Source organism: Schistocerca gregaria, chromosome 10 (genome assembly GCF_023897955.1).
Source record: "Schistocerca gregaria isolate iqSchGreg1 chromosome 10, iqSchGreg1.2, whole genome shotgun sequence".
Classification (NCBI taxonomy): Eukaryota; Metazoa; Arthropoda; class Insecta; order Orthoptera; family Acrididae; genus Schistocerca; species Schistocerca gregaria.
The window spans coordinates 148,251,874-148,278,278 of NC_064929.1; the positions used below are offsets into that span (position 1 = coordinate 148,251,874).

Sequence of the window (26,405 nt, forward strand, 5' to 3'; positions counted from 1 at the left end):
AACTAATGCCTGAATTTTAGTGCTAACATACACCGGAGATTCAATTAACGTGCTTTATTTATATGTTCTATTTAAATTGCTTTAGTAATTTTATATTGATAGGTTTACTGGTACATCCTGACCATGTGCTACATTTCTTTCAATTAGTTACAGTATTAATTTCACATTGATATTATGTTTCTCACATAAGAACAATGTTAATCAGCAAATCGTTGTTTTCGAATTACATGTAGAATGAAATAGTGGTTATTTTTGTATGTAATTTGAAAACAGGTCACTTTACAATTGGACAATTAGGACTGGTGTTTATCTTTAATGCTCTCCGAGGGGTTCTGATAGGTAGCAATGAGATACAGTAGTATTTCATTGTTCATATTATTTATGGATCATATGTTGAAAACAATAGACTGGTTGGGTGAGATTAAGATACTTGAACACAAAATAATCAGTCTCGCATATGAGGATGACTTAGTTGTAATGGCAGATTCGATTGAAAGTTTGCAAAGTAATATTTCAGAGCTAGATCAGAAATGTAAGGAATATGGTATGAAGATTAGCATCTCCAAAACGAAAGTAATGTCAGTGGGAAAGAAATATAAACGGATTGAGTGCCAAATAGGAGGAACAAAGTTAGAACAGGTGGACGGTTTCAAGTACTTAGGATGCATATTCTCACAGGATGGCAACATAGTGAAAGAACTGGAAGCGAGGTGTAGCAAAGCTAATGCAGTGAGTGCTCAGCCACGATCTACTCTCTTCTGCAAGAAGGAAGTCAGTAACAAGACTAAGTTATCTGTGCACCATTCAATCTTTCGACCAACTTTGTTGTATGGGACCGAAAGATGGGTGGATTCAGGTTACCTTATCAACAACGTTGAGGTTACGGATATGAAAGTAGCTAGGACGATTGCAGGTACTAGTAGATGGGAGCAATGGCAGGAGGATGTCCGCAATGAGGAAATCAAAGAAAAACTGGGAATGAACTTTATAGATGTCGCAGTCAGGGTGAACAGGCTTAGATGGTGGGGTCATGTTACACGCATGGGAGGAGCAAAGTTATCCAAGAGACTCATGGGTTCAGCAGTAGAGGGTAGGAGGAGTCGGGACAGACCAAGGAGAAGGTACCTGGATTCGGTTAAGAATGATGTTGAAGTAATAGGCTTAACATCAGAAGAGGCACCAATGTTAGCACTGAATAGGGGATCATGGCAGAATTTTATAAGGGGGCCTATGCTCCAGACTGAATGCTGAAAGGCATAATCAGTCTTAAATGATGATGATGATGATGATGATGTCAGGGGGATGCAGAAAACAATGCAGTCATTGTCATAATGTGGAAATAGAGCAATTTATCTGACGTCCAAACGGGCATGACCATTGGCTTTCAAGTGAAGGCTGGAAGCATTTCCAAAATTGCCAAGTTTGCAAACTGTTCGCATGCCGCTGTGGTTAAAGTATACCGTGCTTGGCAAAATGTTGCTATCCAAAACTGACACCAAGGCAACTGTGATGCACCGCAGGTTGCAGATGATAGCTGTGAATGATGGTTGCAGAGATATGTACAGGCAAATAGAAGAGCGACTGTTGAATAATTTACCACCAAGATGTACCAAGGCCTACCACAGTATCTTCTCAGTGACCATTCTACATCTACATCTACAGCTACATACATACTCCGCAATCCACCATACGGTGCGTGGCGGAGCGTACCTCGTAGTACAACTAGCATCTTCTCTCCCTGTTGCACTCCCAAACAGAAGGAGGGAAAAATGACTGCCTATATGCCTCTGTACAAGCCCTAATCTCTCTTATCTTATCTTTATCGTCTTTCCGCAAAATGTAAGTTGGCGGCTGTAAAATTGTACTGCAGTCAGCCTCAAATGCTGGTTCTAAATTTCCTCAGTAGCGATTCACGAAAAGAACGCTTCCTCTCCTCTAGAGACTCCCATCCGAGTTCCTGAAGCATTTCCGTAACACTCGCATGATGATCAAACCTACCAGTAACAAATCTAGCAGTCCGCCTCTGAATTGCTTCTATGTCCTCCCTCAATCCAACATGATAGGGGCCCAAATGTACGAGCAGTACTTAAGAATAGGTCGTATAAGTGTTTTATAAGTGGTCTCCTTTACAGATGAACCACATCTTCCCAAAATTCTACCAATGAACCGAAGATGACTATCCGCCTTCCCCACAACTGCCATTACATGCTTGTCCCACTTCATACTGCTCTGCAATGTTACGCCCAAATATTTAATCAACGTGACTGTGTCCAGCACTACACCACTAATGGAGTATTCAAACATTACGGGATTCTTTTTCCTATTCGTCTGCATTAATTTACATTTATCTATATTTAGAGTTAGCTGCCATTCTTTACACCAATCACAAATCCTGTCCAAGTCATCTTGTATCTTCCTACAGTCACTCAACAACGACACCTTCCCGTACACCACAGCATTATCAGGAAACAGTTGCACATTGCTATCCACCCTATCCAAAAGATCATTTATGTAGATAGAAAACAACAGTGGACCTACCACACTTTCCTGGGGCACTCCAGATGATACCCTCACCTCCGACGAACACTCACCATCGAGGACAACGTACTGGGTTCTATTACTTAAGAAGTCTTTGAGCCACTCACATATTTGGGAACCAATCCCATATGCTCATACCTTAGTTAGGAGTCTGCAGTGGGGCACCGAGTCAAATGCTTTCTGTAAGTTGAGGAATATGGCATCCGTCTGATACCCTTCATCCAAGGTTCACAAGATATCGTGTGCAAAAAAGGTGAGTTGTGTTTCGCAAGGTGCTTTCTAAGGCCGTGCTGATGCAACTTCTCTGTCTCAAGGAAAGTCATTATATTCGATCTGAGAATATGTTCGAGAATCCTGCAATAAACCGATGTTAAGGATATTGGTCTGTAATTTTGAGGATCCATCTTTCTACCCTTCTTATATACAGACGTAATCTGCACTTTTTTTCCAGTCAGTCGGGACTTAACGTCGGGCCAGAGATTCGCGATAAATGCAAGCTAAGTAAGGAGCCAATGCAGTAGAGTACTCTCTGCATTCGGTGAATGTTGCTGCGTATGGGCCTCCACACAGGTGCCTGGTTTGTGCACCCATGCTAACTGCTGTTCATTGGTGACGAAGGCTGGAATTTGCATGCCAGTACTGCAATTGGACACTCTCCGAGTGGCGGTAGGGTGTGTTTTCAGGCAAATCGTGTTTTATGCTCCATCGGACAAATGGGTGTTGGCATGTATGGCGTGGAGCATCTGAAAGCAACTATGCTTCTTGTGTTATGGTCTAGGGAATCTTCTCATAGCATTCCCTGGATGACCTTGCCGTTCTGGAAGGCACAGGGAATCAACACAAGTATGATTCTGTGTTTGAGGGCTACATCCATTCCTATATGCACTTTGTTTTTCCTCAGCAGTATGGCGTCTACCAGCAGGACAATGCAATGTGTCACATAGCTTGTGGTGTACCTGTGTGGTTGGAAGACTATCGGAATTAGAGATGGGTCAAACTCGTTCATTCCTGTGAACTACTTCATTCATTTCACTCTTTGCCGTGAAGCATTCAAATGAATTAGTTCATTCATGAAGTACGGAAGCCTGGTGAAGTTGCCCAGTTCGCCGCTCAGCCGCGGCTACAGTCACTTCGCCTCGCTCGTACAATGAAGCTTCGTAATACTTCATAATTTCACCAACAGATGGCTGAACTATGCAGTAAAGTGCACGCAACGTTTTACGCTCTTAGAGTGTCTGAGTTAGCTTAAATAGAGCATGGTCGAAGGCATCAAAGGAAAGATAAACAGAGAGGCCTGTCGCATATAAAGAAGGTATTACATTTAATCTTGCTCAACATTTTCTCATGAAGCGCGCAAAAAAGTCTTATTATTTGTTGTATTCAAGGACTGAAAACTAGGGCTGCCAACGAAATGCAGTCCAATTTTATGTTCCTTTTAAAATTTAATCCAAAATAGAATGAGTATGTTTACCACTGTCACAAAGTGTATATATCTATGTTAAGTAATTATTCAGAAGTTTTCCTGTAGATTTTATGTTTGTTGAGAATAATAACCCTCCAGATTCAAAATGTAAACTGTCACCTGTAGTCATTGGTACGATTTCAGGTAAAATCCCTCTTTCAGTGTTATTAACAAACCTTTTATTTTCATGTTGGCTGTGCATGCTCACACAGCCAGCCTCTTCGTTTGTATTTGTAATATTCATTTGTCCGCAAGCGCTGCCAACGGTACGCTACCGGTAGATGCGAAGTATAACTGCACAAATAGTCACGGGTAATGATGTCAGCACTGCAGGAAGCAGCTGACGCTGCCTTCCCGTCGCCTCCCCAAACCCTCGCAAACCTATCACTTACCACAAACGCCGCGCAGTTCTTCGACAGGCAGTAGAGGAGGGGGACTGAAGTCAAGGGAGAATTAGTGACGTAATGCCGATGTAATGGGAGAGGGAGAGGGGAAGAGAGTGAGTGAACTAGAAAAAAGTGTGGAGTGTGCTATCTGTGAAGAGTTTGAAGTACCAGTTCATTAAAATTGAGTGGTTAGTTTACACTTCACTGGAGTGAAGTGTTCATTTGAATGACTCATTCACGAGCTCCCCATCACTAATCGGAATGAGTTTATCGTTCTCCCCTTGCTGACAGACTCCCGATATTTAAACCCGACTGAGAATCTACGAGACCACATTGATAAGGCTGTTTGCACTGTGGATCCTCAACCGAGAAACTTAAAACTGCGGGCCACGTTACTGGAGTCAGAATGGCTCCATACCCCTATTGGTACCTTTTACAACCTCATGAACTCTCTTCTTGCATATCTTGCCGTGGCCCACGCTCCAAAAGGTGGTTCTTCAGACTTTTGACAAGTGGTCGCATTAATGAGACGTATTACCAAATTGAAATGTTAATTATCAAAATTTGGATAACGATTTTGTACAAAAAATGACATTGTTTATTTTATCTAGCAAATGATGAAAATACAATATCCATTATAAATTAGATCTGGTACAAAAATGGAAATATCGGAATGTTAAATAAAAAATCCAGTAATACTTCAAGTTTGTATTTATTTGCAATCTCTACGGATAAAAAAGTATTTTATTTTCTGTTTTAATGCTTTACTTTTTTGCACCAAATTTAAATTTATTATGGATACCCACATTTTCATGCAATTTAATATTAAAAATTTAAAAAATGTTATATTTAATAGTAATCTAGCATTTCAGTTTAACAGTGAATAAAGAATTCAAATGAAGAGTAAGATGTACATCTATATCCATTCTCGGCAAGCCACTGTGAAGTGTGTGGTGTAGGGTTCTTCCCACAAATTGGGATTTCTTCCCATTCCATTCAGAGGTAGAGCCCAGGAAGAATTACTGCTTAAAAGATCTCTGTATGTGCTGTTATTACTCTTTATCTTGTCTTTGCTGTGTCTGTGTCTGTGGCAGCAGTAGTTGGCTGGCAATAGTGTAGTCATAGATTCTTCACTGAAGAGATGCTGGTTCTTGAAACTTGACAAGTATGCTTCAGCAGGAAGTGGGTACAGAACAGAAGTAGATGCTGCTGACAGTGAATTAAAATTTCTCCATGCGAGAGACGAGCAATTTACATCCTACAAGGCAACCTTCCATGGCTATATCTATATTTATATCTTTGCTGAGACTGGAGTTATGGGTATTAGGCTGTGATCTAATGCATGTTTCTGCTTGCAAGATAAAAGAAGTTTACATTCGAAAAATTAAATACATCTTCACAACCTCCTGCAGTAGGAGATGAAAATTGTGGCAAAGAAACATATCATATACTATGGCATAACATCCATTGTAACCAGAGCCATCAATTTATGTCACCTAGTTGCTGATGGGTCTAGGAAACATATGGCTCTCTGTAAGTGTGGTGGCATAGATATATTGCTCCCTGAATGTTTTAGGGGAAGTTGTGGGATGCTGTGATTGCAGAAATTACAAATGAACAAATAAAGGCAATGTCAGTTGGAAAGATGGTTGTAAAGAAAATGAAATGTCAAGTACTTAATTTGGTTTGCTCCATCAAATTTAAGGTATTTGATCAAAGAATGTTTTGTTGTGGAATCCTCATTTTAAGGAGAAAAATGAAGGATGGGAGAATTCAAGGGAAGCAAGTGAGACATAGCTAGATATAAGATAATTGTACTAAAGGAGATGCAGAGAAAGAGAGATTTGGAGAATGTAGTTGACGTCGTCGTCGTCGTCTTCAGTCTATATTCTGAAAACGTCTTCATCTCCACATAACTATATCAATACACATGCATTTCAAACTGATTGCTGAATTCAATCCAAATCTTCCTCTGGAATTTAACTTCCCATCCTCCGCAGTCCCCTCCATTTCTAAACTGTCAGTTCCTTGATCTCTGATGAGCACAATTCCTGTTAACTAAATGCTTCATTTGGTCCAGTTGTGCCATAAATTCCTTTCCTACTTAATTTAATTCAGTACCTACTAATTAGATTTAATCTGTTCTACCATCTAATCTTGAGTATTCTTCTATATCATCATATTTCAAAACCTGTTTTTCCTTGTTTGAACTATTTATTGTCCACATTTCATTTCCATACAATGCTGCACTTTGGGCAGATATCCCCAAAAAACACTTCCTGACATTCACAAGGGTGCTTTGATAAGTCTGTTAAGAAAAAATGTTAATTTTGAGCAAAAAAATCGCCCATCTTTTCGACATAGTCTCCTTTTAGGGATATACACTTCGTCTTGCAATCCTCCAGCTTTTTTATCCCATCAGCAGAATATGTTCTGACAGACTCTGTAAAATATTCATTGATTACAACTGTCAGTTCCACATTTGATGATAATTTCTTCCCAGCAAGACAAGAGTTTCAGGTTAGGGAACAGGAAGAAGTCACTTGGGGAGAAGTTTGTTGAACAGGGTGGATGAGGCACCAATACAAAGCCTAAGTCATGCTCTTTCACCATTGTAATTGCTGATGTGTGGAATGGTGCATTATCCTAGTGAAAGAGCACTTTTCTGTGTGCCAACCTGGAACATTTGTCAGACAACAGACATCTCAGGCAGTCCAGACATGAAACACAATAAGGTCCAGTTATGGTTCTGCCCTTTTCCAAGCTATCTATGACGATTATTCCTTGGGAGAGGGGGACTGTGGCATTGCCTTTTTCAGTGCTCTTTCACCAGCCCTTGTCCATTGTTTTGATTGCTGCTTGATTCTGGTATGTAATGATGGATCCAGGTTTCATCAACAGTCACAGATTGGTGCAAAAAGTCATGCTGATTGTGATTAAACATCGCCAAACATGGTGCTGACATTTTGTGCCTAATACATTTTGGCTCAAGTGTGAGCAGTCGCAGAACCCATCTTGCACACAGCTTCTGCATAGCCAATTCTCGATGCAGGATATTGTGCACTCACTCAGTTGAGATGCCTACAGACTTTTACTAGACAGTCTTTTACCATATAATGTTTTTTTTTTTTTTTTTTTTTTCAATTGCTTCCTTTATGGTGACCACAGTTGGAAGGCTGGTGTGTGCTTTGTTTTTGGTGCTTGCCCCATGAAGCTTAAATTCACTAGTACAAAGTAAACGGCCTTCAGTGATGTCAAAGAATCCATCCAAATGTCATCCAATTCTGTTTTGATTTGTGCAGCAGTCCAATCCTTCAAATAAAAATGTTTAATAACAGCACGAAACTTGGTTTCTCCACTTTCAGTCACAGTCGACTGATGGCTGCCAACAGTGGACCATTTCAAAAGCTTCTGCTCTCTTCCATACATGGCTACACTCCATGCAAATACTTACAAAAAAAAAGACTTCCTGACACTTAAATCTATATTTGATGTTAACAAGTTTCTCTTCTTCAGAAGTGCTTTTCTTGCCATTGCCACTCCACATTGTATATTATATCTACTTCGGGCATCATTAGTTGTTTTGCTGCCCAAATAGCAAAAGTCAGGTACTACTTTAAGTGTCTTGTTTCCTAATCTAATACCCACAGTATCAACCAATTTAATTCGACTACATTCCATTATCCTTCTTCCATTATCCTTCTTTTACTTTTGTTGATGATTTTCATCTTACGATTTCTTTTCAAAACACTGTTGTTCACAGGGTCCCGGGTTCAGTCTCTTGCTGGGCGGGGGATTTTCTCCACTTGGAAATGCTTGCATCTATTGTTGTCGTCATCACCATAATCATCATCATCATCATCAACATGCAAGTTGCCAAAGTGGCATCAAATAAAAATACTTGCACCATGCAGGCGAACTCCCCTTCTGGCCAGATAAGCCATAAGCATCTTTCATTTCATATCAAAACTCAGCTGTTCTTCCTTTCAGTCTCATCTCTGAGAGGATCAGAATGTCATCACTAAACCTCATCACTTTTATTTCTTCTCCCGAACCTCCCTTACAAAATTACTGCTTGCTTTCCTTCACAGTTTGCTGAATGTACAGACTGAATAACATTTGGGATAGGCTACAACACCATCTCACTCCCTTCTCAACAACTGTTAATTTACACATCCTTTAATTCTTACAGTTGCAGTATTGTATCTGTACATGTTGTAGATAACCTTTTTCTCCCTGTATTTTTATCACTGGTACCTTCAGAATTTTACAGAATTTATTGTATTAATGGTGCCTTTATGTAGACTACTTGTTTGTTCCTCAATTGTTTTAGCTTTCCACACTGTTATCAATTATTTGACTGGAGCAGGTGCTGTGCATATGAAAATGGTAGTGCCTGAGCATGATGTTTTTCCGTTTGTTTTGACTTAAATATTGTAACGTTCTTGGTGGTGGATAGTATATGTGCAAAAGGTGGTTGTGGGGAGGGGGGGGGGGGGGTGTAAACCAAACACAGCCTAACTGAAACAATACTGAATTCATTTGACAAGTAGTACTGAAAAACTGATTGAATGAGTGTTATGTAAGCCACCTCTCATGTGGACAAATTACAATTCTTTTGAATTCATCCATTGGATCTCAGATAGCCGCCTGCTTTCTCTGCAACTAGGTGTACACTGTCGTTCCCCTGTAGAAGTGTCTCATGACCGAGAGCTGTGGCTTCCGCAGGCAACCGGCCCGCTACTTCGATCCCGTGACACAGCTGCCATTCGGCAACGTGCAGGCGTTCCGTATCCTGCGTGAGGCCTACTACAGCCAGCTGGAGTCTCGGGCAGAGGCGGCAGCTGCCGCGACGGGACCGGACCGCAAGGAGCCCGAGCCGGAGCTGGCGCGCTGGCTGGCATGGAGGCGGCGGTTGCGCGAGGCGCGGAACTCGCTGCTCGGCCGTACAGTGCGCACATCCACCCAGAACCAACAGCAGGCTCAGGGGCAGCAGCAGCCAGCAGGGGAGAGGACTGTGCAGGCACTGACGACAGGTGGGTGCTCTCTGCAGGAGTTTTATTTGGCGGTGAAATTTGTTAAATAATTAAATTCTGAAGCCACATTTACACTGAGTTTGGAATACCTTTTGCAACAATATTCGCAACCTAGTTTGCAGCTACTACAGGACTTTTGATGTTTGTAACATGTTGTAACACATGTTTGCAATGGGTTTGCATCATGTTGAAAAAGAGTAAAATGCTTTGACTACAATTAGGTAGTAGCTGCATTCTATGTAGGCATGACAACCAACAAGCTGTCTGTCCGCATGAACGGCCACCGACAAACTGTGGCCAAGAAACAAGTGGACCATCCTGTTGCTGAACATGCTGCCAAACATGATATCCCTCATCTTAATGACTGCTTCACAGCCTGTGCCATATGGATCCTTCCCACCAACACCAGCTTTTCTGAATTGCGCAGGTGGGAACTTTCCCTGCAATTCATCCTACGTTCCCGTAATCCTCCTGGCCTCAACCTTCGTTAGTCACTGTTCTCACCCATCCAGCCCCTTCCCTGTTCCCATTCCAGCAGTACACAGCCGTCATTTCACCGCCACACCCAGTCTTTTAATTTCTTTTATTTCTCTCCTTTCCGCTACTTACCCCCTCCCCCCTCCGCATCTTCTCTCCTGCTCTCCGTCTAAACTGCAGCACTTCACTGTCTGCCACCCCCACCATACTATCCCTCCCCCTCCCCACCCCAGCCTCGTCCTTACCCCCACCCAGTCGCCACTCCCATCATGCACTGGTGCTGCTGTTCGCAGTGTGGTCTCGGATCTCTGAGACTGGAGATGTGTGTGCAAGTTGCGTTTGTGTGTGTGTGTGTGTGTGTGCGTGCGCGCGCGCGCGCACATGTGTGTCTGCTGCTGACAAAGGCCTTAATGGTCGAAAGCTTTAATTGTGTGAATCCTTTCATTATGCCTATCGCGACTCAGCATCTCCGCTATATAGTGAGTAGCAACTTTCCTTCTCTGGTATTGTTAAATTCTGTCCTGGATTTTCCATTGTTTGATAAGGCAGTTCAGGTAGACGTAGGTGCCAGTGGTTATGTAGAATTGAAGAGGCTTGCACGGGATAGACTAGCACAAAGAGTTGCTTCAGACCAATCTTTGGACTGAAAGACAGCAACAATAGATTGTCCTTTATTGACATTGTAGAACACTGTTAATGAGTGTTTACAATGGATCATGCTTAATTCTGTGGCCAGTAGGCAATGAAAATGGAAGCTGCCTGATAAATATTGACTACAGATCACCCATGCTACCACAGTAAGTAAGAAAATTTGCTGTATGACTCTCACTCGTGGCAATATATTGAAGTATTTTGTAAATCACCTCACACAGCCAGTACCCAGCATCACACAATGAAAATAAATACATACAGGGTTAGTCTGGAGAGTAATGTGTCACGTAATTCCCTGTCCCCACGCCCTCCTTCTCCAGATAGGTTCAAGAACTCCAATTAAAATTGTTTGAAGTATGTCCCTTTTTCATCGGTACATTTTTTGCCAGTGTGATTTCCACGTGTCACAAGCTTTCTGGAACTCCTGTCGGTATGCTCTGCAGGGAAGACACCAAAGTGGCTTGCACATTGTCAACTGACTCGAGATGCTTTCCTTTGAGTTCACTTTTCAGCCAGTGGAAGTCTGCCAGGGCCAGGTTGGGACTGTTGTCGTACTGATACTGATCAGATAGGCCCTGACAACAAAGGTGGTGTGATCATAGTATAAGGCTTTCACGAGTCGGCAAGACTCACTGGAGGAGAAACACCCCTCTGAAGATTTCCAGCACAGCTCTGGACGAAACGTTAGGAGCTGAAGAGTTTCATGAACCACGACCTTACATCCCGGAAAGTTCACCAGAAGAAAGGTGGTGTGGGTCAGCATGTTGTCATGGTGCAGTTTTCAAGAAGCGTGGAACTCCTTTCAGATATGAACAACCCTATGATTCAGTCTGTAGAGCACTTCCGTGTAAAATTGAGCTTGCCCTACCCCCTTTGCATCAAATAGACAATGAGTGAGGACTTCAACTGGGACATGCTCATGTGAAGGCTTCTTCTGGTGTGGTAATGACGTCGTTTGCCATTCCCCATCCTGCCTGTTTGACCCCAGATCGTACCAAAAGACTTGTGACTCTTCCCCAGTGATCACATTGTCAAGGAAATTGGAATCATCTTCTCAGACTTGCCGGAGTTCTTCACATACTTCCACTTGGTGTAGCTTTTGCGTGTCGGTTTAGCAAAAATCTTCCACATAACCAAGTCTTTTGATACAATCTCACAAACAATTGTTTTTGGCAATTCCAATTATTCTGACATCAAACAAACACTAATTTGATTGTCTGAATTCAGTAACTGGTGCACACGAGTCACACAAGCATCCATTGACATGTCTCCTGTGCAGACCCCTTCAATGACTTTCTCTCGACCTTCTCTAAATGTCTCTTGCCATTTGTTAAACTGCGATCTGGAAAGACAATCGTCCCCGAAGGCTTCCTTAGTCATTCCAAAAGTTACCGCTGCCATTTTGTTGAGTTTCGCTTAAACTGTATCGCATAACATTGCTCTGAAGCAGTGAGAGTCAGCCTGCCACCACTTGACGGTCCAGCTTTCATGATGGGCTGTAGGGAGTAGGGGTTTTAAAATTTTTTCATTATGTTTTCATAAAATTTTGTCATAAGATATGTGGTAAGTACTTATTATTGCATGCATTAACTTGCTGTAACTCTGCTTTAAAAATTTTATGGATAACAATTACTTCCTGACTTTATACATCACCATTACTGTGGAATTTGTGGATGGTTCAGAAAGTTTCACTACTAACAGTGATGCAGAAGTGGACAGGAAAAAATGGTTGATAAGCGCTGCTCTCAAGTTTACTCCATCATAAGTTCAACAAGACCACTACATAGAGGTTCACAGAAGGAACCGTCTTAACCCTCCAGGAGCACAGAAGCAATTGCACAATCTACTGCTGGAAAGTTTCTCCTCTCACCCTTCCCAACTGGTCCAGCTGCTCTGTGATGTATGGTTGTGTCACAAAAAAGTACACTGAAGAGCCAAAGAACCTAGCACACCTGCCTAATATCGTGTAGGGCCCCGCGAGCACACAGAAGTGCTGCAACACAACATGGCATGGACTCGACTAATATCTGAAGTAGTGCTGGAGGCAACTGACACCATGTACCCTGCTGGACTGTCCATAAATCCGTAAGAGTATGTGAGGGTGGAGGTCTCTTTTGAACATCAAACTGCAAAGCATCCCAGGCATGCTCAATAATGTTCAAATCTGGGGAGTTTGGTGGCCAGCGCAAGTGTTTAAACTCAGAAGAGCATTTCTAGAGCCACTCTAACATTTCTGGATGTTTGGGGTGTCGCATTGTCCTGCTGGAGCTGTGGCCCAAGTCCGCTGGAATACACAATAGACATGAATGGATGCAAGTGATGAGACGGGATGCTTACATATGTGTCACCTGTCAGACTCATTTCTAGACATATCAGGGGTCCTATATCATTCCAACTGCACACACTCCACACCATTACATAGCCTCTACCAGCTTGCTGACTTGCAGCTTTCATGGATTCATGAGGTTTTCTCCATACCCATACATGTCCATCTGCTTGATACAATTTGAAGTAAGACTCATCCGACCATGCAACGTGTTTCCAGTTATCGACAGTCCGATGTCAGTGTTGATGAGCCCAGCCGAGACATAAAGCTTTGTGTCATGTAGTCATCAAGGGTACACGAGTAGGCCCTTGGCTCTGAAAGCCCATATCAATGATGTTTTGTTGACTAAAAACAAAGATTCCAAGACTTACCAAGCGGGAAAGCACCGGCAGACAGGCACAATGAACAAAACACACAAACACACACACAGAATTACTAGCTTTCGCAACCGATGGTTACTTCTTCAGGAAGGAGAGGGAAAGACGAAAGGATGTGGGTTTTAAGGGAGAGGGTAAGGAGTCATTCCAATCCCGGGAGCGGAAAGACTTCCCTTAGGGGAAAAAAAAGGACAGGTGTACACTCGCGCCCACACACACACACACACACACACACACACATCCATCCGCACATACACAGACACAAGCAGACATATTTAAAGGCCATGTTTTGTTGACTGATTCATATGCTAACACTTGTCGATGGCCCAGCATTTAAATCTGCAGCAATTTGAGGGACGGTTGCACATCAGTCACATTGAATGGTTCTCTTCAGTCATCATTAGTCCTGTTCTTGCAGGATCTTTTTCCACCTGCAGCATTGTCAGAGATTTGATAGTTTACCAGTTTCCTGATATTCGTGGTACACTCGTGAAATGGTCATTCGAGAAAATCCCCACTGCATCACTACTTCGGAGACGCTATGTCCCATCAGTCATATGCTGACTATAACACCACTTTCAATGTCCCTTACATCTTGAGCCATTGTAGCACCAGTAACCAATCTGATAACTGTGCCAGGCACTTGTTGTCTTATATAGGCATTGCCGACCACATCGCCGTATTCTGCCTGTTTACATATCTCTGTATTTGAATACGCATTCCTACAGCAGTTTCTTTGGCACTTCAGTGTGTGACACATTACTTATCTTGTATCTTCTGCATATCCCATCTGAAAATGAACCTGAAATGGATCAAAAAGTAATTTACAGAAATAAACAAGTATTTCCAAACTGACTAGTCGCAGTTGTGTGTATTTATGTTAAATAGAAAAGTTTTTTCTTGGTTTTAAATGCTTTGTCTGCTTTGAGAATTTATTCTCATTTATCGCTCTTTCTTTGAAGGTTCCTTATCCAGCCCACTGGCTGTAATCCAATGGCCTGAGTATATAAAGCTTTAAAGAGTATACATTTATTATGTGAATTTCCCTCCAATTTAATATTTTTTAGGTGCACCGAATATTGCAGCGCTGTTGCAACAGAGCCAGCAGAAGCAGCAGCAGCAGCAACAACAACTACTACTACTACAGCAGCAGCAGCAGCAGCAGCAACAACAACAACAACAACAACAGAAACTGCAGCAGCTGGTGCATGTGGTCCAGCGCCCCATGCAGCACACACAGCAGACGCAACACACACAGCAGCAGCTGCAGTTGCAGCTGCAGCAGCAGCCGCAACAGCATGCGGTGGCACAGCTGGCAGGGCAAATCCCGGCGCTGGCGTCAGTGCCAGTGTTGCAGCAGGTGATCACGATCCCCACACAGCTGCAGCACCCCACATAGGTCGCCATCTCGCTGCACCGTGAGGCGGACCGCCCGGGGCGGGGTTCCCGACTCCTGCTCCTAGTCATCCTCGGACATTTCCAGATCACTGCTGTCATCTCGAAGTGTTTGCTGTAATGAATGTAACTGCAAATCTGCTACCGGTGCCACAATCACTGATGTACTGGGACCGTAAGGTGTCGCAGTTTAGCTTTTGCAGAATATATGTACTAACCGATATGTGGAATATTCAAACCTGACTGTCGTACAAATTGCCCTGTCAACTGATTTTACCAGTAGCTAGATGGAAGAGAGGTCACAGTTGCAGTTCAGCAGTTTAAGAGAAACTTTCAGCTCGGTCAGTTAAATTTGACTGTGCCACCTTTTTTGGACATTAACTCCGAATACTGTTGTTTCAGTTTATTTAACTCCAATAAATTTATGTACCTTGAAAGAGTACATTGTACACTCTGAATAATAACAGGTGTATTAGTTCAAACAGCTTACGTCAGCCTTCTTACATTGCATTTCTCGTTACTTTTACTGCACTAATTGTTATCCTTTTGAAGATCTGTTTGGAATTAATCTTTACAAAATAAATTTGGGATTGGTCCCTCGCTGATACACTGTGATATAATACTGACTTTCACACAGAATAAGACAGAGTACATGGAGTCCTTGAAGTCTGTGATGTACGGTCCCTGTAGTATGCTGTTCTAATAAGCAGAAACAAGTTGGGTAGAAAACTTGCCACCCAGTATGGTGCTCCTCCAAGAATTAGACCCACACACAGAGGATTTATATTAACAAGTCTTTCAAAACACACACAAATACAATTGAATCTCACTGGTATATGTAAATACAAAAATATGTAATCTAATAGATAAAAAATCTACTCACCAAGTGGCGGCAGAACACACACATAAAAGACCGTTGTAATTAGCAAGCTTTGGGAGCCAGTGGCTCCTTCTTCAAGTAGAAGGGTTGAAGGGGAAGGGAGAAGGGTGAAGGAAAAGGATTAGAGAGGTTTATAATTGATTTTTTTTGTTATAAATACAAAAATAAACATATCTATTACCTGTTGTATTAAATTTTTTAGATCAGTCATCCATCAGCGGTAGAAATTCTTGTGATGAGGGCTCTGAGAAGTCTCATTCCACTGCACACACTTCTTATCTAAACCACATGGTCAAAAACTGATCATATTAAATGGCACAATTCAGTAGAGCAAGCTTCCATCATCAGACATGCACACCATCTCGAAAATCTGAATATCTCGTCAAATAAAAGCTACAGATTGGATAACCATAAAAAGAATTTCAAATTAAGTTCTCCTGTACATCTGTAGTTGGTAGCTCGTGTTATCCGACTCCTCATCTCGGCTTTCGACAGCTTGGCTTCCTGTGTGTCCAGTATACTGTCATTGACAAGAAACACCACTTGTGCACATCTGGAGCTCAACTCATTTAACTCCGTTTTTATACAATCGATTTCAAGGTGATTAATATTGTAAGTGTAGTTGAGATGAAATAATGTTTGAAATTGTTAAATAATTAATTGAGTTGTTTACTAACTTCGAGCATGATATGAGATGATTTCATAGCTGTGGTGAGATTGCCTGTTGTAAGTGCCGCTAAAGCAAAACATTCATTTGAGACTGCCAGTTTTTCAACTGCATCATTTGTTTTGTAGTTGTCACAAAAACAGGTGACCTATCAGAGAACAATTTGCATTACTGATTTCTCCTTATGAGAAATTCTCTTTTTGAAAACGAAGGTGTACTTTAGTGAAACTGTAAGATGAATGTACATATGGTTTACAGTCACAACAAAAAATAATTTCTGCTTTTAAGGTATGTATATCTGCTGTGGTTATGCTGCATTGTGGCAGGAAACAGTCAGGTTTTGTTGTAATCTCAAAGATGAAGACTGGTTAATCAAGGATAAAGACTGGTCAAACATTCTTGCATGATGTATATTTTCTGTAAATAAAGAAATTTTGAGCCAGTAATGGCAATATTTTATGGAGAAGCAGTATACGTGTGTGTGTGTGTGTGTGTGTGTGTGTGTGTGTGTGTGTGTGTGTTGTATTTTAACTGGATGTATTGTAACTAAAATCATTAAACATTCAGTTCAGTACCTTGATACTACAGTATTTCACTTAATTTAAATTTCCATTGACACCTAATATTGTTACTTATTATAAGTTAATGCTTTTCAGATATACTGAAAAAGCTTTTGCCTTAGTATCATCAGAATATTTACTAAAACCCCTTGAGCAACAGGGCATTGATTCAGTTTGTATCAGTATATGAAGAAAGCATTCATCAGTGCTACATGTGCCATTACACTTCATCAGGAATTTTTCAAATACCTTAACAGCGAAAAAGGAAAATAACTATCTTCTAATGAATCATATGTGAATACCCTATGTTTTATTGATGATATTGTTCTGTTACTCACATAGTTGTTGTAATGTTGGCGTGTGTAGTGAGCAAAGAGTAGAGGAAATCAAGAAGAAATTTGGAAAGGAAATTAAGCTTGAGCAAGAATAAACAGAAACTTTGAGCATTACTGATGACTTTGTAGAACTGTCAGAGTTGGCAATGGACTTGGAAGAGCTGTTAACTGGAATGGCTAGTGTCTTGAAAAGACATTATAACATGGGACATTCTTTAAGTAAAGTAATACATTTTTTTCTCAATCAATTTCAGTTAAAAAAACACAGAATTTGCTATGGGACACCATGGAATATTCCCACTTAATCCCATATAGTTTCGTGAAGTTCCTATTCAAAATGGTATCTGTGATGGGGATGCCTCTAAAGCAGAGAGCTCTTATTTGAGTTTTTTTTTTTTTTTTTTGCAGAAAGCCGGGGCATTGCTAATTTTCATAGGCACTTCCAGGATGTCGATGGAGACATAGCAGTGAACAAAAGCACGGTGACTTGTTGGGCAAGGTGTGCATCATCATCGCAAGAAAGTCACGTAAACATGTCTGATCTTCTGTGTGCAGGTCAGCAGCACACATATGTGACTCCTGCAATGTTGCAATGTGCAGACACTCTCATTCGAGGTCAACACGCTGATGGATATGTGTGTGTGTGTGTGTGTGTGTGTGTGTGTGTGTGTGTGTGTGTGTGTGTCAGCGCGCGCGCCGGCGTGTGTATATACCTATCCTTTTTTCCCCCCTAAGGTAAGTCTTTCCGCTCCCGGGATTGGAATGACTCCTTACCCTCTCCCTTAAAACCCACATCCTTTCATCTTCCCTTTTCCTTCCCTCTTTTCTGACGAAGCAGCCACCGGTTGCGAAAGCTCAAATTCTGTGTGTGTGTTTGTGTGTTTTGTTTTGTTTTTTATTCATTGTGCCTATCTACCGGCGCTTTCCCGCTTGGTAAGTCTTGGAATCTTTGTTTTAAAGTTAGTAAATATCTTTTTAAAATATTTGTCTGGAATGTAGAATTATATGGAAGCATAACACAGATGATAAACAACACAAATGAGAAGAAAGTAGTAGATTTTGGCAGAACTTCACTAAAAGAAGGGATTGGTTGACAAGACACATGCTGCAGTATCAGAGAATCATCCATTTGGCAATGGAGAAATGTTTGTGTGAAGGGGGCGGCTAAAGACTATAAAAGTAGATAAACACACAAATAACAGTTGGATGTAGATTGTAGTAGTTGTACGTACATAAAGAAGATTACATAGGATAAGATACTGTACATACATACATACATTAATCCTTGTTCCACAGATCACGAATACAACATTTCGTAATGATGTGGAACGAGTCACTTTAACGTAAGTTTTCTTTACACATTTTTTTTATTTTTTTTGTAAATGACCAAAGATTTCTGTGGCAGCATAATTCACCCCTTTCTGTGCCAAAGTGAGATTTAATCCAGAATAGTGAAGATCATCCTTTCTTCTAGTGTTTTAGCTATGCACTTTGCTGTTATTTTTGAATTGGTGTGAGTTATTAATGACAAATTTCATAAGTGAATATATGTATTGCAGAGGTACTGTGAATATCCCGAGCTGCTTAAATAAATGTCTGCAAGATGATCTTGGGTGAGCTCTAGCTATTATTCTCATTACACGCTTTTGTGCAATGAATACGTTCTCTCTTAATGACAAATTGGATCCATATTTAAACTGAGGATGGCAGCAACAAGAACAGTGTGTTTTTAGGTCAATTTCCCTATGCAGTTTATGTAAAAGTTGCACTGAAGTTTTGCAGAATATGTCAAAGATATTTACCTTCTGTAGTAATAAATTCAAATAATGGAAGGAATAAAGCTAAAACTCCTCATATAGTGAGGTGTCAAGTGGTTGATAGGGATTTCAACAAGACTGAAAATGATTAGTTTCTCTGCTTACTGATTTCACAACCGTTTTTTGAATTAATGAAAAACCACTAGTTGCTGCTGAGAACTTTATTGAGTCCACTACTGATTTTGACCTTTATATTAGACCACTTTTAAGTGGTCCTGAAAACTGCCTTAAATGTGATGGTAAATTGCTTATTATAGAAGATGATTTGTGGAACGTGCCATTTGGAATTTTCGAATATGTCAAGACATAAATCCTCTTAAACTCGAAGGATACTTATAATAAATTATACAGTCTTTATAATTTTGATACACCCAAGTTTCACACAATATCATTGGGCACGTAACATTTTAAATCCATCTGCCTTAATCATTTGGACATTGTTTATGTGCAGCATAATGTAAGTTTTGTACTCCAACTGCAATCTTGTTATACATGTGTAAGTCTTGTTTTCTCATCTTTTATTATAAGCAATATTTATATACCTATCATATTTATGACAGTTTTCAGAACAACTTGGAAAATGGTGTAATATAAAGGCCAAAATTGGTAGTGGAACCAATAAAGTTTTCAACGGCAACTAGAGTGGGTTTTCATTAAGTAAGACTGAAAACATTACTAAACTTTTAGATGATGCCCCTGATGAGAGCTAACTAGTGCAGAATACAATGGGAAATCTGGTATGGAATAGCAACTATATTAAATAGGGTTGAGTAGCAATCAGCCCTATTGCTAGTCACCACATAGAGGAGAAATTGAGTGGCAGACAGGCACATTTAAAAGTAGACTAAGCCAACCCACAGAGTCCATCAGACATAGACAAAAGACACATGTACATTCACACGTGTATAACTCACGCACACATGGTCACTGTCATCTCTGTGCAGTAATACCCCACTACGACTGCTTCTGAGGTGAATGTTGGTCTCAGTTGCAGTATAGAAAAGGCATGGCCTCTGAGGGGGGAGGGGTGGAATAGAAATAGCATAAAGTAAATAGATAAACAAACCTGTATGACGCTGCAGCCCATTGTCCTGACAGTGTGTGCTGTGTCCAGTTTACTGTGCAGCTGAGTATACAAGGTGTGACCAAAGAGTAACATGAATTTTTGTTTTTCTTAAAGAATCTTTATTAATTCATCAACTTTGTCCACTTCAAAGCAACCCCCTTCAGTTATAATATACTTGTCCCAGCTATTTTTCCAATCTTGGTAGCACTTCAGGAACTCACTTTTTGTTATGATGTTCAGCTCCTTTACTGATTCTGTTTTTATTTCATCAATGGTTGTACAATGATGTCTTTTTGTGGTTCTCTTCAGTCTCGGAAATAGGAAGAAGTTTCAAGGGGCCATGTCCAGGAAATACATTGGCTGATACAACATAACAGTGTGGCTTTTTGCTGAAAAAACATGAACAGGCATTGAGATGTGAGCAAGAGCATTTCTGTGATGTAATTTCAACAAGTAGTTTTGCCACAATTCTGCTCGTTTTCTTTGGATTGCTTCTCGTAAATGGTGCATAACTTTGAGACAGTAGTCCTCATTGACCCTACAACCATAAGGCAGCAGCTCATGATGCACTCCTCCACTGTAATTGAAGAAAATAGTGAAAAGAATATTCAGATATGATTGAACTTGTCATTTTTTTTTTCATTCTTGGCCCTTCAGCTATGTTGTGTCATCTGTTTTTTAGAAGTTCTGGTCATCATCAACATCATTCAGAAATTCCTGAGCAATGTCTGTGGTGTCAGTTTTGCCCCGAAATTAAACAATTTTGGAACAAGCTTTGCTGCTACACATTTCATGCCCAAAACATCCACCTCTCAGATGGTGATTAGGCAATTTTCCAGCACCATTATCTTAACACTGTTATCAGTAATTGATATGCTAGGGCTTCCAGGGTAGCTGTCATCTTCAATGTCTCCTCAGTGCTGCTTAAAACCTTTGTACCACACGTAAACTCTTGCTGCACTCATAGTAGATTCGCTAAAAGCCACAGTCAACATTATGAATACCTTCTTGTACTTTATTCCATTTCTTAAGCAAAATTTAATGCAAATTCTTTGATCCATCCTTTTCAAAAGTGAAACTTACCTGAGCACTGATAAACACTCTTAATTTTTTCGACTGTCAATAATAAATTAAATATTCAAAACAGCTGAAAATGCAAACATACATTGGGAATATGTGCACCACAAGGGTAAAAATAAATAAATAAATTTGAAAATTGGATGTATAAAGCCTGCAAAATTTAAAAATTCCTGTTACTTTCTAGTAGCACCATTTACATTTTTTCCTCTCTCATTATGTGTAAGATAGATGGGTGTTTTTGTATTGAACAATGCAAGAACAGTGTTGTATGGGCTCTATACCCAAATGTCTACTGCAATAATTAATATGAGTAATACAATACTAATGCTCAGATGTGTAAATGAGAATTACATACTTTTACTGCATGGTATGCAGATACGTTACAACTTGGTACAAATGTTAAGATACCATATCACTAACAGTTACAGAGAACCCACCTCCATAACCAAAGTCAGTAACAGCCACTTGTGCAGTGGTGCTCAACTCAGAGTTTGAATCAGAGTGGTGGAAAATTTTCACTAGAAAGGGGATGAGAGGTGATGTAAAGTGCCTGATCACCAGTCTTTGTGCCAACATCCTGGATTAAATCCCAAACCTCTCCACAGGGTCTCATGAGGTAAAGGCATGTGACACTGTTAATGGTGAATTGTTCGTTGGATGGGTATGTGAAGCTCCATGGCCCCCTTAGTGCTATTCAGGAGGATTAGGCTGTGTTAAGGCGCCGAGTTTCATCCTCTCCCTACCCTTCATCCATAACAATACAAACCCAACACTACACTGTGAAAGCACTTAAGTCATCCAAACAATACAGATACACACTTGACATTTCATAACACGTCAGAGGAAAGCAATGGCAAATTGTTTTTACTAGGACCTTGCCTATAGTGGCATTGCAGGATTCTTATAGCTGCCATCATGTGCTCATTCTATGCCTGTGGGAAGACTTTGATGTGAAGATGAACAGAATTTCACAGACTGTAATTTCTTCATTATATCATGATATTTACAAGTTGTTATGTGTTATATCAATATTACTCTCAGGCTTTATGTTGTAGGAAGTAGATCATTACATGTACCTCATAACTTACATAGTATGAGAGCTGTCTGAAATGTTCTCAGCCTCGCACAGAGGTCACAGCACTACGTGTGTGATTTTTTCTCCCCTTATGTTTTAGTAGGTGCCATGTAAAACTGCAATAATTTCAGGCAACAGTTAACTGTTGGCAGTTGTCTGAAGCAGCTGTGGTGCACATGCTATTGAAAATGGAAAAAATCAACTAGTGTGCAGTGATTAAATTCTTTGTAAAAGAAGGTTTAACATCAACCAAAATTCATTTGTGGCTCATAAATGTGGTGGTTCTTCACCTTCAACTTCCACCGTGGAGAAATGGGCGCCTGAGTTTAAACATGACTGTGAAAGCATTCAAGATGGTCCATGCGAAGGACATCCAGAAAGCGCTAGCACAACAGAAATCATCGACAAGTGCACAAAATGTTTTGGAAATTCCATGCATAAAGGTGCGTGAAATTGCTAATGCTCTAGTACAGACATCAAAGGAACATGTTGGTCACATTTTGCTCCAAGAATTGAACATGAGAAAGCTTTGTGCAAGATGAATGCCATGTGTGCTCACTGCAGATCACAAACACAGTCCCACAACATTTTCCAAAAAGTGCTTGGTGCATTTTAAGAAAACCTGAAGTGATTTTTTGCATCAATGTGTGACAGTGGATGAAAAATGGATTCACCACTACACACATGAATCCAGACAGCAGTCCATGCAGTGACTAGAAGCCAGTTCTTTTGTCCAAAGTAGGCAAGAATGTAGCCATTGGCGGAAATGATCATGGTATCGGTGTTTAGGATGTGAAAGGGATTTTGTAGACTGCCTACCTTGGAAAAGGTAAAACTACTCTCAACTTCAAACAAAACTGGATGCAAGCACTCATGAAAATAGACCTGGATAAAGAAGAAAAAAAAAACATCTTCAATAAGTACAATGTGCCTGCCCACAAAAGGGTCTTGTCAATGGGATAGTTCAGAGATTTGTAATATGAAGTGCTGAAACATCCACCATATTCCACAGTTTTGGCTTCCACAGACTTCCATCTGTTCCCAAAAATAAAGAAAGTCCTCATTTATCAACAGATTATGTTCAATCGAGAAGCCGTTGTAGCTGAAGATGGGTACTTTGTAGCACCTTGTAACACTACAGAAAGGAGATAATGGCGTTGGAAGACTGCCAGATGAAATGTATTGATATTAAGAGAGATTATGTTGCAAAATAAAACTTCTTTGAAAGCATAAATCATCGTTTTCACCATCAGGCCGAGAGATTTTCTGACCACCCTTGTATTATATGATCCCAAAAAATTCCTAGAAGAGTAGAAAGGCCTATTTGGCACATTTTCACTCCTTGTTGCACTACAGAGTTACCTTTTGGGCAGTGAAATATTCATTCAGAAAAAAGTGAGCAATTAGACAGATATCCACACTCTACATAAAGGCCTTTTCAAAGACCGTAAAATTCCTGCACACACTTTGTAGTATGTTTACTCCTTAATGGTATCCATTGCTAATGATAAAAAATCAGTTTTCCTTGGGTAATCCACAGCCACAGCACATGATAGAAAAGTAATTTTCTTGCAGCCTTTGTCTTGATGCTTCATTTCAGGGTGGGGTTCTCCACTCTGGTGCAAAAGTCTTCAAGTCCCATCTGACATAAAGCATCAAAATTTTAATCTCTTAGAAATTAAAACTATCTCATTATCAACACCTACAAATTATCTCATTACTGGGGTACACGGAAGAAACTTACAAAAATAAATGGTTGTTGTAGAGAGAATGCAGTTGGGCTTACCAACGAAACATGGAACTCGTGCCAACAGCTATTCCTTCCAGTACTGGCAAACAATAGAAAGATAGCAAATACACAAAATTGGTCCTTAAGTAATTTTCTTGCAGCCTTTGTCTTGATGCTTCATTTCAGGGTGGGGTTCTCCACTCTGGTGCAAAAGTCTTCAAGTCCCATCTGACATAAAGCATCAAAATTTTAATCTCTTAGAAATTAAAACTATCTCATTATCAACACCTACAAATTATCTCATTACTGGGGTACACGGAAGAAACTTACAAAAATAAATGGTTGTTGTAGAGAGAATGCAGTTGGGCTTACCAACGAAACATGGAACTCGTGCCAACAGCTATTCCTTCCAGTACTGGCAAACAATAGAAAGATAGCAAATACACAAAATTGGTCCTTATTGAGGCCAAAGATTGTGACTACTTCATTAAATATGGAAAGATTGTCAAGAGACAGAGAATTTTTACTATTAAATAAGTGCAAACAACATTCATGGAACATATTAGCAGTGCAAGAAGTGTGCTGAAGGGTAAACAACGAAGACCAAAATTTGGAAAGAGAGATGGTACTAGTATGACTGCATGAAAATCATGGTAGTGGTATCTTTGTAAGACCAGGTATGGAGATGAAGTGAGCAAGTATCATGGACACATGAAATTTTTAATGACTTAGCTACAGTCATGTACTATTATGTCAGTGTACAACCCACATAATACTGATTCTACATTCCACGAATCACATAATATTCACTACTGAAATGTAGAGATTGTATTAGGAAGCTTGACTTTTAAAGTGTCAAAGGGGGATAGAAAACAACTTATAAAAATGGGGAAGAACTAGAAAGAGAAAGCTTATTTTCAATCCTAAACTAAGACCATCATTTAATAGCAGAAAATGGCAGAGAGGATAATCCAGACAATATTATTACTGAGAACATTGCTCATCATATTACGAAATCTGTAGAAGAATGTATCCCGTAGATGCTGCATTGCCCTGTATTTTGTGTAGTTTCTAGAGTTTTCCGAGTAGAAATTGTGCTCTTCATATGCTATTTTAACTTCAAGAAAGTGAGTTAGAAAGATTTCAGGGAAGATATAGATCTTGAAATTGTAGAGGCAGACTCAAAATACTACAAAGAATTTGTCTTAATTGTACAGAAAAAGTCAATGAGGCACATTCCACGTGGATATAGGATCCAATTTATATCTGGTCTTGACTCACACTCACAAGACCTCTTGAACGACTGTCATAGCAAGTAAAATGCAGATTCCTTCTCAGTTGATACAGCTGAAGTGGAAGAAGAGCTACTTTCAAACACAGCTGAAGAAAGAAGGGGAAGACGAGCTAAATTAGTGTGATCTAAACATGAAACAGAGCAGTCAAAGAATGTAGAAGCTGAAAGAAAAAAAAAAAAAAAAAAGATATTAGCATTGATCTTACTGGTCCACTGTTGAGTACAAACGACACTCTGTACCAAAGTGCTCACCAACTTCTACTGAATGGAAAAACAAGAAGGTAGATGACTAGATTGAATCTTAAGTGAAACATAGGAGGAGAGAGTAAATTCTAGAAACTCCATTCCCACTTGAAGAACTGGGAAGAGCAGTACAAGAACTGAAAGAAAATAAAGCAGCAGACCCTGATAAAATATGAACTTAAGAAATAAAGCAATTTTGTCCAAAAACTAATGAATGGCTAGTGAGGATGATGAACAGACATTTGGAAACACTTCACATTTTCATACTGTGGAGTAAAACACAAGTAGTAACATCACTAAAGCCTGACAAAGAGCCATTTTATTTCCTTAACCTGTCACCTGTATAAGATATTGAAAGACAGACTGTGTCCTGAATAACAACCAAAATGGATACATAACTTTTGCCCAGACAAGCTGACTTCATACATGGTAAAGCATTTTGTAGTCGAATACTAAATCTGACTAAACACATTTAAGATGAAAATTTCTGGCAGATTGAAAAGTGTGTGCCGGACTGAGACTCGAATTCGGGGCCTTTGCCTTTTGCGGGCAAGTGCTCTACCACCTGAGCTACCCAAGCACAACTTACGCCCTGTCCTCATAGCTCTACTTCAGCCAGTAACTCATCTCCTACCTTCCAAACTTTACAGAAGTTCTCCTGCGAACCTTGCAGAGCTAGCACTCCTGAAAGAAAGGATATTGCAGAGACTTTGCTTAGCCACAGCCTGAGGAATGTTTCCAGAATTGGTTTTTCACTCTGTAGCGGAGTGTGCGCTGATATGAAACTTCCTGGCAGATTAAAACTGAGTGCATGACCGAGACTCGAACTCGGGAAACATTTAAGATGGTTTCAAAAGGAAATTAACAACTGTTGTCTTTCTTGATATTTCTGCTGCATATGATACAGTAAAACACCACAGACTCATCGTGAAAATCTATGAAATAACAAGGAACATTTGAGTGACTTACATGTTAAGAGGCAAGCTGCAGAAATGAAATTTCTATGTAACC

The 26,405-nt window shown here is 40.2% G+C and overlaps 1 protein-coding gene across 3 annotated transcripts in view; it reads left to right on the forward strand.

Moving 5' to 3' along the window:
• LOC126293436 (putative mediator of RNA polymerase II transcription subunit 12) overlaps nucleotides 1–16,777 on the forward strand; it is a 56,101-nt gene extending 39,324 nt beyond the window's left edge. For all 3 annotated transcript variants that reach the window (XM_049986664.1, XM_049986663.1, XM_049986665.1), the window contains exons 8-9: nucleotides 9,115–9,422; nucleotides 14,321–16,777. In XM_049986664.1, coding sequence (XP_049842621.1) covers nucleotides 9,115–9,422; nucleotides 14,321–14,652 — 640 coding nt within the window. In that variant the 3' untranslated portion in view covers nucleotides 14,653–16,777. The remainder of the gene's footprint in view (nucleotides 1–9,114; nucleotides 9,423–14,320) is intronic.
• Nucleotides 16,778–26,405: the final 9,628 nt, after the last annotated feature.